Here is a 14,606-nt window from a genome sequence, read left to right on the forward strand (position 1 = left end):
GCCTGTGGTAGCTCAGTAACCAAGTAGTTTTCCAAAGTAAGGGGAACACGGACTATTTCTAATAGGATCTCAAGGGCAGGCTGTTTGACCCCCACCCCAGGGGAGGAGCAGTCTGTTAGGCCACAGAGGAGGACTTTGCAGCCAGCCCTGAAGATACCTGATAAAACAGGGTCAGATGAAAGGGGAGGAGGTCCTCCCCTATCAGGGGACTTGGAAAGGGGCAGGGAGGAGACCAGGGAGGGAGTGTGGGGTTGGGGAGGGAATGAGGGAGCGGGATACAGCTGGGACACAGAGTTAACAAAATGTAACTAAAAAGAAAAAAAAAAAAAAAAAAAATTCTTCCCAGTTTCCTGGAGAAACTGCTGATACAGTATACATCAGCTGATTTATTCTAGAAAACAATCCCACAATGTAATTATTATTATTACTATTAACAAATGAGAACCTTAAGGCTGAAAGAATGCCAAGGCATTTACGTAAGTTTAGAGTTAAAATTTTGGAGGCCAGAATTCAAATCTAGTCTCCATGTGCATATGTCTTGTCTCATTAATTGAAGGACAAATGTTTTGAAGATGGAATATATCTTGGGCAAAACAGTCGTATGTAGCGTAGCCTAGTGCCTTGCATATGGTTAGACCCGATGAACATTTTTATGGACTGCTGTTGATAGAGTAGCTTTGGCCTCAAGGGAGAAAAGCAGTGGGATGCTGAATGGGGAGATAAGTTTAAGGTGGAAGCAGGAAGTGTTAGATGTCCGGAGACAATCACAGCAGGAAGAGTCTCTTGATTGTGGAAGGCGGTTGCAGCATGGGTGAATTAACATAGTGTTGAGCCAGCAGTTCTCAAGTTACAGTTACCAGAGCAGCAGAATTCCTCTGCGTATTCATCACTATGAACAAAACACCTGTCAGGAATGACCTAAGGGATGAAGGGCTTATCTCAGTTCACAGTTCCATATGGTTCAGGCAATGGTTGTTGGGCTCAGGTGGTTTAACAGGACACTGTGGCCATGAGACCATGTGACAAAGGTGATTCTTTACTTCATAGCAGACAAGAAGTTGAGAGAGAGAGAGAGAGCCAGTTCAAGGACAAGGTACCCATTAACCTATTTCTTCCAGCTGGGTCTCACCACCTAAGGTTTCCAGCACTTCTGAAAATACTGCCACTAACAGGGGACCAAGCATGCAACACCCAGGAACTATTAAAAAATTGATACTCTTTGGTCTCATCCAAAAACACAGATTCAGAAACTGTGGGGTGGAACTGAGTTATCTGTGCCTTAGCACACCTTTGACATTCTACTGACACATGCTAAAGGCTGAGAACCATCTCAGGATAATTTTTGTTTGCAGAAAGGGCATGTAGTCTATTAAAAGCTAATGTGAAAACTCTGACGATGTGGGGGGAATATATGTATTTTCAGCTTAGTGTCTTGCTTTTTCTCAGAAGAGTACATTTTGACAAATCTACTCAGAGAACCATAATCTCCCAATCAGGAAGGTTTTTAGCTTGGTCTGGAAAATTCATTTAAAAAAATGTTCAATATTCAAATATCATTTTTTTTTTGTATTAAGCAGCAATGCAGAAAATGACTAAAACAGCACAGAGATGTAACAATGCACAATGAAGTTACTTGGTAGAAAATAATTTCACCGGATGGGAGAGACGGCTTAGACGTTAGGAGCATCTGACTTCTGCTGCTCTTGCAGACACAGGTTTAGTTCCCAATACCCACATGGCAACTCACAACTGTTTATAGCCCCGAAGGGGATCCAATATCCCTCTTCTGACCTCCACAGGCACCAAACACACTCATGGTGCACAAAACCAGTCATACATGTGAAAACAAACATTTAAAAAGCATTGTTGTAAACAGAATCGAGCATAAGGCAAGACAAGACAAAACCAAACCAAACCAACATGATTTAATTTAGCATGACCAGAAAGATAGCTCAGAGTTAAAAGTACTTGCGAAGCATGCATGTGAATCTGAGTTGGGTCCTTTGGACCTGATTGTCCTCTGACCTCTGCATGCATGCTTTATGTCACGCCTGCTCTTGCTCTCCTTCCTTCTGTCCTCCTTCTCTTCCTCCTCCCCTCTCTCTCACACACTAATAGTAAATAAAATATACATTTTTAAAAGGAAAAGAACCCTCAGGAAGAAAGAAAAAGCTTCCACGTTAATGGAGCTCACGGGGCTCTGCCCGTTGACTTACTTTCACATTTGGCATTGGTCTGTGTCCATGTCTCATCAGCATTGCAGGTAATGACAGCATTGCCTTTGAGTAGGAAGCCTTCCCTGCACTTGATAGATACATTCTGGTCGACATAAAACTCCTTTTCAGAAAGCAGGGCATTCTCGGGAATCACAAAAGGGACAGGGCATGGGTTTGCTGTAAAAAGATGAAGCAGGTGCTTACTGAGATGGCTCCTCCTTTTCTCATTCATCTCTTTAGAGACAAAGTAGAGGCCTGTACAACATGGATTCTCAATGACAGTAAAAACAGAAATCTTAAAAAATGTGTTTTGAATAGCCTGGCCTCAAACTCATGTTCCTCCTGACTCAGCCCCACCACACCCAACAGGATTTGACAATGTAGAACCTCAAACATTAAGCACAGATTTGCTTTCGCCCACAAACAATTTGTAAAGATTAAAAAATCAGCCATACAAGAAATCAAGGGGCATAATGAGTACTCCCTCAATATTGGATGAATGTCAATAGCATGGTAAATTCTGTTGAACTCCTTTCTTTTACTGAACATCCTTCAGAGAGGATGGAAGTAGAGAGCCGTAGACATTGCTGTGCAGGCTGAACCTGACTGTAGACCTGCGCTGTGAATGTTAGAACTCCGTGTTGCCTCTGTGGGCCTGACGATAGAGACAGGAGGCTTCCATAGTTCTAAGGAAACACAGAGGCACTATTTCTCGAATTCATTCAGAGCAAGAGGAGCCCACCCGTGCTGAGACAGGCTTCAAGCTATGGCAGCTTTTCTGATTTGGAGTGGGTATAAAATAAGTCTTGCTGAGGTAGGGCTCTTCTTAATTCTAAAGGTTCCATTGGTACAAGACAGTACTTCAAACAATAGCCTGAAGCCTTCTCAAGTTATATTTCATTTGTATTGTCTTCATTAAAGTGGTAAAATGACCTTTATTTACCACATTTGTACGTTTTATATTAGCATTATATATATATATATTAGGGTTCAAACTTTATTGGTTCAACCAGAAATAGCAAAGGCAACGTAACTACTATTCGGGGGTGTCATCCACAGACATGAAAGCCACCTTTCGAAAAGCAGCATTATATTTTTAACCGTATCTCCTTTCTTTACCTCCTTTCTTCCTCTCAATAGAATTAGTAATATCTTCATTTCAAAATATTTTCGTTAATTTGTATTTTCCCTTAATGCCTAAGTTTAATCAGTCAAGAAGTTTGATAGAAGCTGATTCTTAGGCAGGCTATTATTATTATTATTATTATTTTTTAATTATTATTTTTTTCTTTTTAGTTACATTTTGTTAACTCTGTGTCCCAGCTGTATCCCGCTCCCTCATTCCCTCCCCAACCCCACACTCCCTCCCTGGTCTCCTCCCTGCCCCTTTCCAAGTCCACTGATAGGGGAGGACCTCCTCCCCTTTCATCTGACCCTGTTTTATCAGGTATCTTCAGGGCTGGCTGCAAAGTCCTCCTCTGTGGCCTAACAGACTGCTCCTCCCCGGGTAGGCAGGCTATTATAACATAAACAAGTAGAGTTTAAATTTTTTCCATAAAGTTGAATTTTATGTCCAAAGGTGGCCTTCCCTGGGCTAATCTCACTTATCGGTGTTTTCCCTTCATTTGAGATATAAGGGAAGCTGAGCATGAAGTCGAAGGTGACTAAAATAGCTCCTAAAGTCAACACACACGTTTGCAGAGGGGAGTCAGCTGACTCCAAGTTCCATTTTCAGTGCAGTATGCCTCAGGGGATCCTTCTAGAGTATAGCCTCTGTGGCAGGAAAACCGCAGGCTGGGTCCAGATGTGGTGTTTTCCATGACAGCCTTCCCATTCAGAAACTCAGCTGGAGCCTCACATCTGTTCTCTAAAAGGAAGAATAAAGCTTTGTAGTAAATGACTTTTCAAATCCTCCTTCCTTCTCTTGCTATAGCTGCTGAAGATACTTTCTAGTGTGTGTGTGTGCGTTTAAGTGTGTAATATATATGTATATATCAAACATATACATATATATGCCTACTTATGAATGAAGCAAAATAGTATTCATTAATATAGAAAAAACAATATATATATATATATATATATATATATATATATATGATTACAACATGCTCACAGAGAAGATTCATCTTTATATATTTTGCTAATAGTGATGGATGTGGTGAGGATTCAGATGCACATGTGCATGAAATAAAGGAATGCCATGGCTGACTCAGTTGGAGCAGGGTGGACTCCCACATAAAAACCATTCTTCCCTCTGACTTCCTTCAAGCTCCTGTTCTCCATTCGTGTTATTTTTCCCCACTGTGTTTTACTTTCTAGTCAATTTCTCTCTCTTTATAAGCTGTATACACAAGTTTAAGCAGGATCCCCATGACTCTGCTGCTGCTAATCTGTGGGCTTATGCTTTTGAGAAACATTGGTCAAGGGCATCCTACTGCTGTGCTTGGGCTTCTGTGAAGTCTGATAACATAGATGAAGAAATTAAAAAATATAAATTATGTAAGAATTTACAGATCAGGGCCTCACTGTCTATACTTCCACCTCCAGAAATATTTGTGGCTTTGAGGATAACTAAAAAGGTGTAAACAACAGACACCAAAATATTAATACTTTTTACTCTGAGTGGTGACCTTAAACTTTGCTGATTTGTGCTGTCTGAAATATTGAAATTAGTTTATCAATTTAGGTTGTGACTAATAACTTAAAAATGGCCACTCATTGACACCATGAAGGTTTCTAATACCAGACATGTGGGATTCCTCTTTGTTCCTCATTCCCATTCCTGCACATACAAACACTTTTTGAATATGAGCAGTTTAGGTAGCATGCTACTGGGGATGATACATGCAAGTTCAACATATGATATAGACTTGTAGAAAATACCCTTATCTAATTAAGACATGTTTAATGAACATATAAAATAAAAAAAATTAGGGGTGGTAAGTAAATAGAGAATGTTAAATGTTTGGGACCAGACTATATTTTGATATAGGTGATTTAATTCAGATATTAAATAAATATATTTGGAATAAAAATATTACTAGGATAGTTTTAAAATATTATTATGGACTGCCCAAAGTCCTAAAAATTTATTTCTGTGTCTTGAGGTGTTAGTGAATATTTTAAAATATTTTCAATATGTTTACCCAAGTTTGTGAGACCTAAAAAAGACATTTTTCTTCACTGAATCACAGTCATATAATATTCCTTTAGAGAATTAAAGTTCTACAGTTCTTAAAGACACACAGTTATTTCACTCATCTACCTCTGAACATAAAATTGAAACAAAACAAAGAAGGGTAGACATGGATTAATCCACACGTTGCCAGGGAAACTTGACTCTTCTCATAAACTGAGTTCCTGCAACATTTTGACCAACTGTATTTATTTGACTGATGTTCCAGCCCCACTTAAACATGATGTCATTAAGGGCCAATTGTTTCATCTACAACCAACAGTTCCAAATTCTCTAATTTATATTTATTTTGTAAAAAACACCACAAAAATGCAAATAAACACAAGTTTCTAAACAAACTGTGCATTGTTGCTGAGCCAGCAATCTCATGCCCTATCTCTGATCTCTACCACAGGTTTTGACCCTGGGGCGAGAGCCATTAAGTGTTCTTTTGTAGTTCATGTGTGTATCTTATTTAAGTTACAAAATAGATATACAAAGACAATGGAGACACCTTGTTACCTTATGTCCTTGGTACCATTTCTGGGGCCCTTCAGTGCCTCTTCACTCACCTCTGCACACCGCCACCTGTCCACTCCACCGTCCGTTCTCCTGGCACACTCGTTCTCTGTCCCCCTACAAACCAACAGAGAGGGGTCATGAACAGGATCCAAGTTTCTTAACAAAGAGACAAGAGTGGACAAGCCATGGACTTGGATAGCTTAGAGCTGGAATGCTAAATGAACATATTAAATGAATATAGTGTAAAGTTTAGACTCTCAAAAACAGTTCCACCAAAATTCCTCCCTGGCAGCTTCTTCCACGTAATCATGCAATGACAACAGACTCAGCTTTATCTTCTATTTTAAATGGCAGTTAATTATAACCCACAGGGAAGACTCGCAGAGAATGGGTCAACAACATCAGAGAGAAATTAGTTTAGTATATTTTAAAATCTTTTGAATTGCATTCATCTAATTATTTTATTTACACATTTAATTATTTAATCCTCTAATTATTTGACACAGAAAACAAAGCATATGAAATATATTATATTGGTTTGAAGACTGAAATTTTCAACCGTAAGAATTTTCTATTACACCTGAATTTATTAAGGGGCCTCTCTATTTAACATTTTAAACAATCTGGTGAAGTCTAAACTTTACTTCTCTGCCTTCTGAAATGTAACTTTCTTGAACAATCATTTGTGATTACTTGAACATATATATATATATATTTTATTATTCCATATCTCTTCAGAGCTATGTAGGCTGCTTACCTCTAATGATATCTAAGGTAGTATTTGATACCTGAGTATAATTTTATAGATATATTTCCTTCCTATTTTTCTGTTATATCTTACTGGAACCATCTGTGTTCCCAACTTGTATTGTGCTATTATCAACTATGAAACAATAACTAATTGAAGGCTTATGCCATTACATAATAAAAAGACCAGGTTTTAAGCTCCCGCCACCTTGTGTGTGGTATATATTGTGCATAAATGGAAGTCAGAGAGACCAGAAGAGGACCCTGGGAATCCTGCACAATCTCTCTCTCTCTTTCTGAATCTATCCACCCAGTCGTCCAAACTATCTATCTATCTATCTATCTATCTATCTATCTATCTATCTATCTATCCATATTTTTAGTCCTTAGAGAGACCTCTGTCTAGCCCTTAGAGGCAGGGTCTCCCCTGAACCTGGAGTTTGGATGGCATCCAGCAAGCCCCAGGGATTCTCTTGTTTCTACTCCCCACACTACTGGGTACAGGCCTGTATACAGTATTGAGAGAGCATTGGCTTCAGACTCAGGTCCTCATGGTTTTGCAGTGGGCTCTCTTTCTTGAACACAACTCTGGCTTCCTTACTCAGGCTTTAGGAGCTTCACTCTATGTGTGGACGTCAACACCTGCATTTTGTCACCTATTTGTTTTCACATTTTATTTACACTTATGCGTGTTTCAGTGGATGCCAATTGTAAATGGATGCTGATGGCGGCCAGAAGTGGAGCTGGAGTTGCAGGTGGTAGGGAGCGAGCTGACTTGGGTGCTGTAAGCTTCCCTGAAGTTCCCTGGAAGAGCAGCTGAGACCCCATCAGGCTTGTTTTTGTTTTTTAAGCTGCATTCTCAGTCAGCAACAGCTAGGAAGCTGCTGATCTTGTACTCTTGTTTTTTATCCCAGTTGACTGATATCTTTAATGTCCTCCTTGGGGGTATTTTTTTTTTCTTGAGCTATGCATTTAATTATTGATAAATCCTCACTTGTAAAAATCTTATTGACTTTAACAGAACAGTTCTGGCCTGACTTTACAAAACAAAACAACAACAACAACAACAACAAAAAACCCGAAAATCCAGGTTCCATAAATTTCAGTGTTCCATTTATGTATGTATGTATGTATGTATGTATGTATGTATGTATGTATGTATGTATGTATTTATTTATTTATGTATGGATGTATTCATTCATTCATTCATTCATTCATTTTTCAGTGTTTTGTAAAAATCACATTTGTATTATATTATTAATAAAATAGTAACATTCATTCATTGTAGAAAACTTAAAAAATATATAAAAGAAAAATAAAGCTTCCACAATTCTTCATCCAAAGACAAATTTTAACCCTTGTGATTTTTCTGTAGACAGAGAAATACTTTTCTAATGTACATGTTACTCTTTAATAGTTTAAAAGAAATAGACAAGCAGCCACCTACTTTGCTCACAAGAGCACACTGTAGTCAAGGGTCTTAGCCAACAGCTTTGCATTTTCTCAGTGATCCTTGACTTTGTGCCCTTCCTCTAAAGATCTGAATGATAAATGTTGTTGGACTTTGTCCAAACAAATTATCAGTAGCTATTAACTTTTAAAAGCAAACAGTATTCATTCTCTTCCTTTTATTAAAGAGTTGTTAAACTGGCAATGTTTATCATGAATTTCTTTCATTTGCTTTCTCTACCCTTTCACTTGTTTTGCTTTTTAGTAAGTCTGAGTCTTAGATCTGTTAGCATACTTTCCCCTGTCTTATCGAAGTTTCCAATCAACTTGCATAGATTCTTGTATGACACTTTAGAGCCTTAATAGCCATTTTATTATTGTCTGACAGTGATTTTTTTAAAAAACAACTAACCCAGTCTTCAATTGTTTATTTTGATTTATCCTTTAGTTGACTTTGGAATATTTTTCCTACATTTTTTCAGGCATGGTAATTTTTTTTTTTTTGATATTCAAATAGCACATAAAAGGTATTCTCCTCATATACTAATGGGGGCGTATTCACATAGTAGATAAATATAACATAATTTCTTAGATGTATTGACTGCTTTTTCTGGTTTTGGTAGCAATTCAGATGCTGGGAGTTGATGATGATAATTGCCCTGCACAGACTTGGGGTAATGCATAGAAGATGGTGCTTGTCCCTGTCATTTGCCTGCAGCCACCATAGCCTTGCAAGCAAGGAAGCTTACTGTCCTATATATGCCAGCAGGCTGAGGGTAAGCAGGTCACTTCCCCAGTGTCCATCAGTAGAGTAGACTGCCTGTCACAGAAGTATGCTGGACTAAGACCTGATCTGAAGCCACTTGCCCACCCACCAACCTCTGATGTTTGGGACGCTTGTTAAAAATGCAGAACCTTTGACCTAGTTTGCTTTCTAGTATGGCGATAAACACCATGACCAAAAGCAACTTGTGGATGAAAGGGGTTATTTTAGCTTACAGTTCGTCATGAAGAGAAGTCAGGGCAGGAATTCAAGGCAGGAACCGAAAAGCAGGAAGTGACACAGAGACCATGAAAGAATGTCACTTACTGGCTTGCTCCCATGGCCTGTCTAGCCTGCTTTCTTAGACAACCCAGGACCACCTGCCCAGGGGTAGCACCACAGTGAGGTGGGTATCATAATTCCACATCAATCATTAGTCAAGAACATGCCTGATACATCTATAGGCTAAGATGATGGAAGTATTTTCTCAGTTGGAGCTCTCTCTTTCCAGATGACCCTATCTTGCGTCAAGTTGCAACAAAACAAACAAACAAACAACAACCCAAAAACCCAACCCAAACAAACAAAAACAAAACAAAACAAAAAACCCCAAAGAAAACAACTAGCATGGCCCTACAGAATAACATGACTGCAGTAAATAATAAGTTGCTATATATGTAAAAACTGTGCTTTCCTAAATCTCTAGTTTCCTTCTCTATTTACTCTGCTCTTCCTTGTCAATTTATTTGTTTCAGACACTAGATGACTTGTCATTTGTTCTGCTGATGTTCACAGAAACAGTGTCTAATTGTTGTTTAACATGTTGTCACTGATACTGTTTATCGGATTTAGAAGCTTGATAAAACCAAATTAATTTTTTTTTTCTTTTGGAAGGGAGCAAGTCATTTGCAGCTATGAGCCATTTCCATCCAGAGCCATGAAATGTCTGATATCTCTATCTTTTTGGGTGTGACATCAACAGGCACAGCTCATCAAAGCCTTGATTCAGCAGCTTGTAAGGACTGCAAATTCTGCCATGTGCATGTCATTCATTAGCTGGGGCGTCTTTACGAAGGGGAGTGTCCCTTAGCAGTTGGCTGTCTATGCCGGCACTCTGCATTAAGGAGCCATCCCTCGTCAGTTATAAGCTCTCAACATGAGTTTGCATAGGATTATCTGCTAATAGTTCCCAGTCATTGCTTCTTAGTACCATTATGAATCCCCTACCTGTCCATGCTGTTTGACCCATGTGACTTTGTTGGAGCGATCATCTGCTCAAATGGCTTTTGAAAACATCCTCTAGTTGGCTCCATATTTTCTTTAAAGATTTACTTATTTTCCTTTTTTAAGTGTGGGTGTTTTGCCTGAATATATGTTTGAGCATGATAAGTGTACACTGCCCACAGAGACCAGAAAAGGGCATTAGAGTCCCTGGGACTGGAGATACAGAGGGTTTCGAGCTACCATGGTATGTTGGGAATTGAACCCAGGTCCTCTGAAAGAGCAGTGGGTACTTTTAACTGCTAAGCAGTCTCTCCAGCCCCTGCTAGGCTCCCAGTCTCTTGGGTGATGAGGGTTACTAAACAGTCTTATTTTTTCAATTTTATTTTATTTTTATTAATTACAGTTCACTCATCAGACAGTCTTTTATGCTATAGTCCCACACCATAGACAAGTATTCATTATTTCTATAAGCAGCTGGGGAGAAGTCTTTGAAAAGACTCTTGGGTGATTTGTATGTTTGGTTGGAATAAGAACCGTTATTAATAAACTTCTTTTGGCTTTGTAGTTAACACCAGGCTGTTACCTCAACATTTTAAATTAAATTACCAACTTCTCCAAATTTCATGAGTTTTTTGTTTATTTTGTTTCAAAAAAATGTATATATGTTTTCTTAAGAAATTTCAAGATCAGTAATCTTACGGAAGGAACCCCCCAGTTTTAAAACCAGAAGAGTTCTCCAGTCACAATTCACTATTGGCAATGGCAATCTTGCCAGTCTTCTCTTTGTGTTTATTCTCTTAACCTTTGAGGAAATAAAAATGAGAACCACAGAACCTACTTCCAGTTCTTATGGCCCTTTCTTATGACAATTCTTTGATTTCGCAGTCACAAAAATTGGGCCACACCATAGGTATCTATTGTTGAGCGGCAGTGAACACCTCAGCCCAGTTCGTACACAGCACTGTAGGTACACACAAAGAGATTCCTGAAAAGCCAGATGACAGTCTGCTGTGATTCACAGCAGCGCTCTCAGGCGGAGTGTGATGGCGAGATAACACTTTCAGAGAAAGCAAGTGCAGTGCTCAGGTTGAAGTCAGCAGGGAGACTTAGTGCTGTAGCTGATACTGCAATTAGGAATCATCTTAAGGATAAAGTTGGGGTTTTCTTGAGACACTTCTGAGGAGTTTAATGCTAGGTATATCACAGGGTGCGGTGGTTTGAATAGAGATGGCCCCATAGACTCCTGTGTTTGAGTGCTTGGTCATAGGGAGTGACACTACGAGGAGGTGTGGTCTTGTTGGAGGAAGGAGGTCACTGGCGGCAGGCTTTGAGGTCTAAGAAGCTCAAGCCTGGCCAGTGTGTCTAAGTTTTCACTCCTGCTGCCTGTGGATCAAGATGTAGTACTCTCAACGTCTTCTCCATATCTGTCTGTGTGCTGCCATGCTTTCCACCATGGTGAAAATGGACTAAACCTCTGAAACTATAAGAAAGCTCCAATTAAATGTTTTCCTTTACAAGAGTTGCCGTGGTCATGGTGTCTCTTCACAGCAACAAAACCCTACAGGGGAACCTGGCATCTAAAGTAAGAGCTTGCCAGTGCCTGATCACTCACTGTTGGTGAAGTCATGGCTTTACTCATGTACCTCCTTCTTGTGGCTGTACTATAATGATGCATAGTGGGGCCAGTTGGGAGATGCTCTACATGAGTGTTGGGAGCCTAACTCAGATTCTTTGCAGTTAAGTGCTCTTAACTTCTGAACCATCTCTCTAGCCCCAATTAACTTTTTGAACTGGGAATTGAGTCCAGGCTTTGAATATGCTAGATAAGCACTCTGTTTCCGAGCTACGTCCCCTGACCCTTTCTTTTATGGCTGTTTTGTGACAGAGCCTTTGCAATTGTCCAAGCAGGCCTTGAACTTGTCACTCTCCTGTCTCTGCCTTCTGAGTAGCTGAGATCACAGGTTAGTCCTTACCTGTGTCATCGGTCACCACACCTGGCTGATATTTTTTGTGTGTTTAAAAAATTCTAAGTCATCTTAACTATTTCTCCAGAAAGTGTTAAGAGAATAAGATAATAAAATATAATAGGATGTTTTTAGGAGCAGTCTTAGTAAAATTAATTTATTCAATATTAAAAAGAATTACAAGTACATCAAAACAGGACATTAATTTTTGTTAAATAATTTGTCAACATACCTCTAATTCATAGCCAGGGTCACATTGATAAACAACAGTGCTTCCAAAACTGTATTTGCTGCCGACCACGAATCCATGCTCTGGACTTCCAGGCTCCCCACAAAAAATTGGGATGCAGGATTCATCAGAAAACGGCGGTTCCCATGTACCATCGGACTAAAGAACAGACAGCAAATCAGAGGTCGTATTTAGGATTTAATATGTGAGTGTGCTGTTTATAGGGTAGACTCACCCCCAACGTGAGAGTCAAAAGGACACAGGGTTTTCCCCTAATTGTGTTACTCATTTTCTGTCTGTAGTTCTTTTTTTTATTAATTTATTTTTTTAACTTTTATTAATTACACTTTATTCATTTTGTATCCCCCCATAAGCCCCTCCCTCCTCCCCTCCCGATCCCACCCTCCCCCCTTTCTGCATGCATGCCCCTCCCCAAGTCCACTGATAGGGGAGGTCCTCCTCTCCTTCTTTCTGATCTTAGTCTATCAGTTCTCATCAGAAGTGGCTGCATTGTCAGGGTTCTAGGTTATTTCCACGGATAGTCCTTGGTTGGAGTATGATTTTCTGGGAAGTTCCCTGTGTTCAAATTATCTTGTTCTGTTGCTCTCCTTGTGGAGTTCCCGTCCCCTCCAGCTCTTACTATTTCCCACTTCTTACATAAAATTCCATTCACTCTGCCCGTCAGTTGGCCATCAGGCTCAGCATCTGCTTTGACTGTCTGTAGTTCTTAAAACCACATTGATCATTAGAAGATTTTCCACAGTCAGCCCCGAAATGCACTGACCAGAGCGTGGACTAGTATAGGAGGGACTGAGGGAATGTTGCTGCAGATCCAGCTTCTATCCCAACACACCTTTGTGTTTCACACTGGTCTGTGTCTTAATTTAAAATTTCTGAGAACTAGCAACATCAGGCGGGTGTATATCAATGTGAATTCTCTAGAACTATTTTTTCATCACAAACATTTCTGAATATTAATAGAAAAATATTAATCTTTTAGACTGGCATACAAAACAGCGAGCTTCATCATGGCCTCTTTGCACACGTGTTACCCTTTGCTTTCATTTGTTTCCCCCACAGCCCTACCCCCTGCTCCCCTCTTCTTGTTCTGTTTCAAGCTGGTGTCCTCACTTTTCCTGGTGAGTTCTCTGCTCTGTTTTCTTTGATAAAAACATCAAAACTACATTCTATTTGTATACTTTTGAAACATATGTTAATCTGATTATTTCAGTTTTCTCCATGATGGTAATTTAAAAAAAATTAATTAATTTATTTTATGTATACGAGTACTCTATCTTCATGTACATCTGCATGCCAGAAGAGGGCATCAGATCGCGTTATAAATGGTTATGAGCCACCTTGTGGTTGCTGAGACTTGAACTCAGCACCTTGAGAAGAACAGACAGTGCTCTTAGCCACTGAGCCATTTCTACAGCCTCCCATGATGGTAATTTAACTGTCAAAATAATCATTATTCTTCACCTTGATTCCTTCATCAAGGTTTACTTCTGGTTCTTTTTTGTTTTGCTTTGTTTTTGCTTTTGCCCAGTTTTACAGCAATACCACACTGATGGAAATTTTGTAATTCTGTGATGTGTCATAATTTCGGGGAGGACCAGGCTTCCTTCAGTATTCATTTTAAACAACTATATGTCTTATCTACTTATTATTTGATATGCAGAATAATTTTATTACATTATAATATAAATATTTGTAGGCACTGAACCCAGTTCTGTGCAACTTATGCATTTGAACACTTCAAAAAGTTCAATTTATCTTTCAGAGCAAAAATGAAAGCAGAACCCGGTGGACAAAGGGCAGAAATTGTATTTTGTGTGAAGAAATTAACAAAGGTTATATATCTATATCTATATCTATATCTATATCTATATCTATATCTATATCTATATCTATATCTATCTATCTATAAAACCTACTGATTCAGAAAAAAGAACTTGGTCACTAGTGTCCCAAGGATCCTACAAGGCACACATTAAATTGTCCAGTGCTCTAAAACCCAATGCAGAGGACATCAACTTGGGTCTCTTCATCAGAATGAGGCCCTGTTTGTTCAGGAAGTTCAATTTTTTTTTTGGAGAAAAATTCCCCCTTGGGATCTCAAGCGCTGAATGAAAAGGGGGCAAATTTTGAGAACCTGGTACCTTGGGCAGCTATTGTACTTGCTCCATGGGATGGGTCTGCCTGTAGGTGTGGAAGTAACCAATCACTGGGGACGTGTGGTTTATAAATGGAAAATTAGAAGAATAAAAATATTCCTGACTCCCTCCTATACATCAGACATCCTCTAGATACT

General features: G+C 39.2%; 1 protein-coding gene across 1 annotated transcript in view; it reads right to left on the reverse strand.

The window, feature by feature from the left end:
• The window catches only part of Svep1 (sushi, von Willebrand factor type A, EGF and pentraxin domain containing 1), a 199,822-nt gene that overhangs the window by 17,752 nt on the left and 167,464 nt on the right, over positions 1 to 14,606 (reverse strand). The window contains exons 40-43 of the mRNA XM_055605403.1: positions 12,296 to 12,451; positions 5,967 to 6,030; positions 3,910 to 4,083; positions 2,217 to 2,393 (exon numbers count right to left, since the gene is read on the reverse strand). Of these exons, the coding sequence (XP_055461378.1) occupies positions 2,217 to 2,393; positions 3,910 to 4,083; positions 5,967 to 6,030; positions 12,296 to 12,451 (571 nt within the window). The remainder of the gene's footprint in view (positions 1 to 2,216; positions 2,394 to 3,909; positions 4,084 to 5,966; positions 6,031 to 12,295; positions 12,452 to 14,606) is intronic.

The sequence above is a fragment of the Psammomys obesus genome, unplaced genomic scaffold (assembly GCF_907164565.1).
Source record: "Psammomys obesus unplaced genomic scaffold, mPsaObe1.curated_primary_1811, whole genome shotgun sequence".
NCBI classification, from domain to species: domain Eukaryota; kingdom Metazoa; phylum Chordata; class Mammalia; order Rodentia; family Muridae; genus Psammomys; species Psammomys obesus.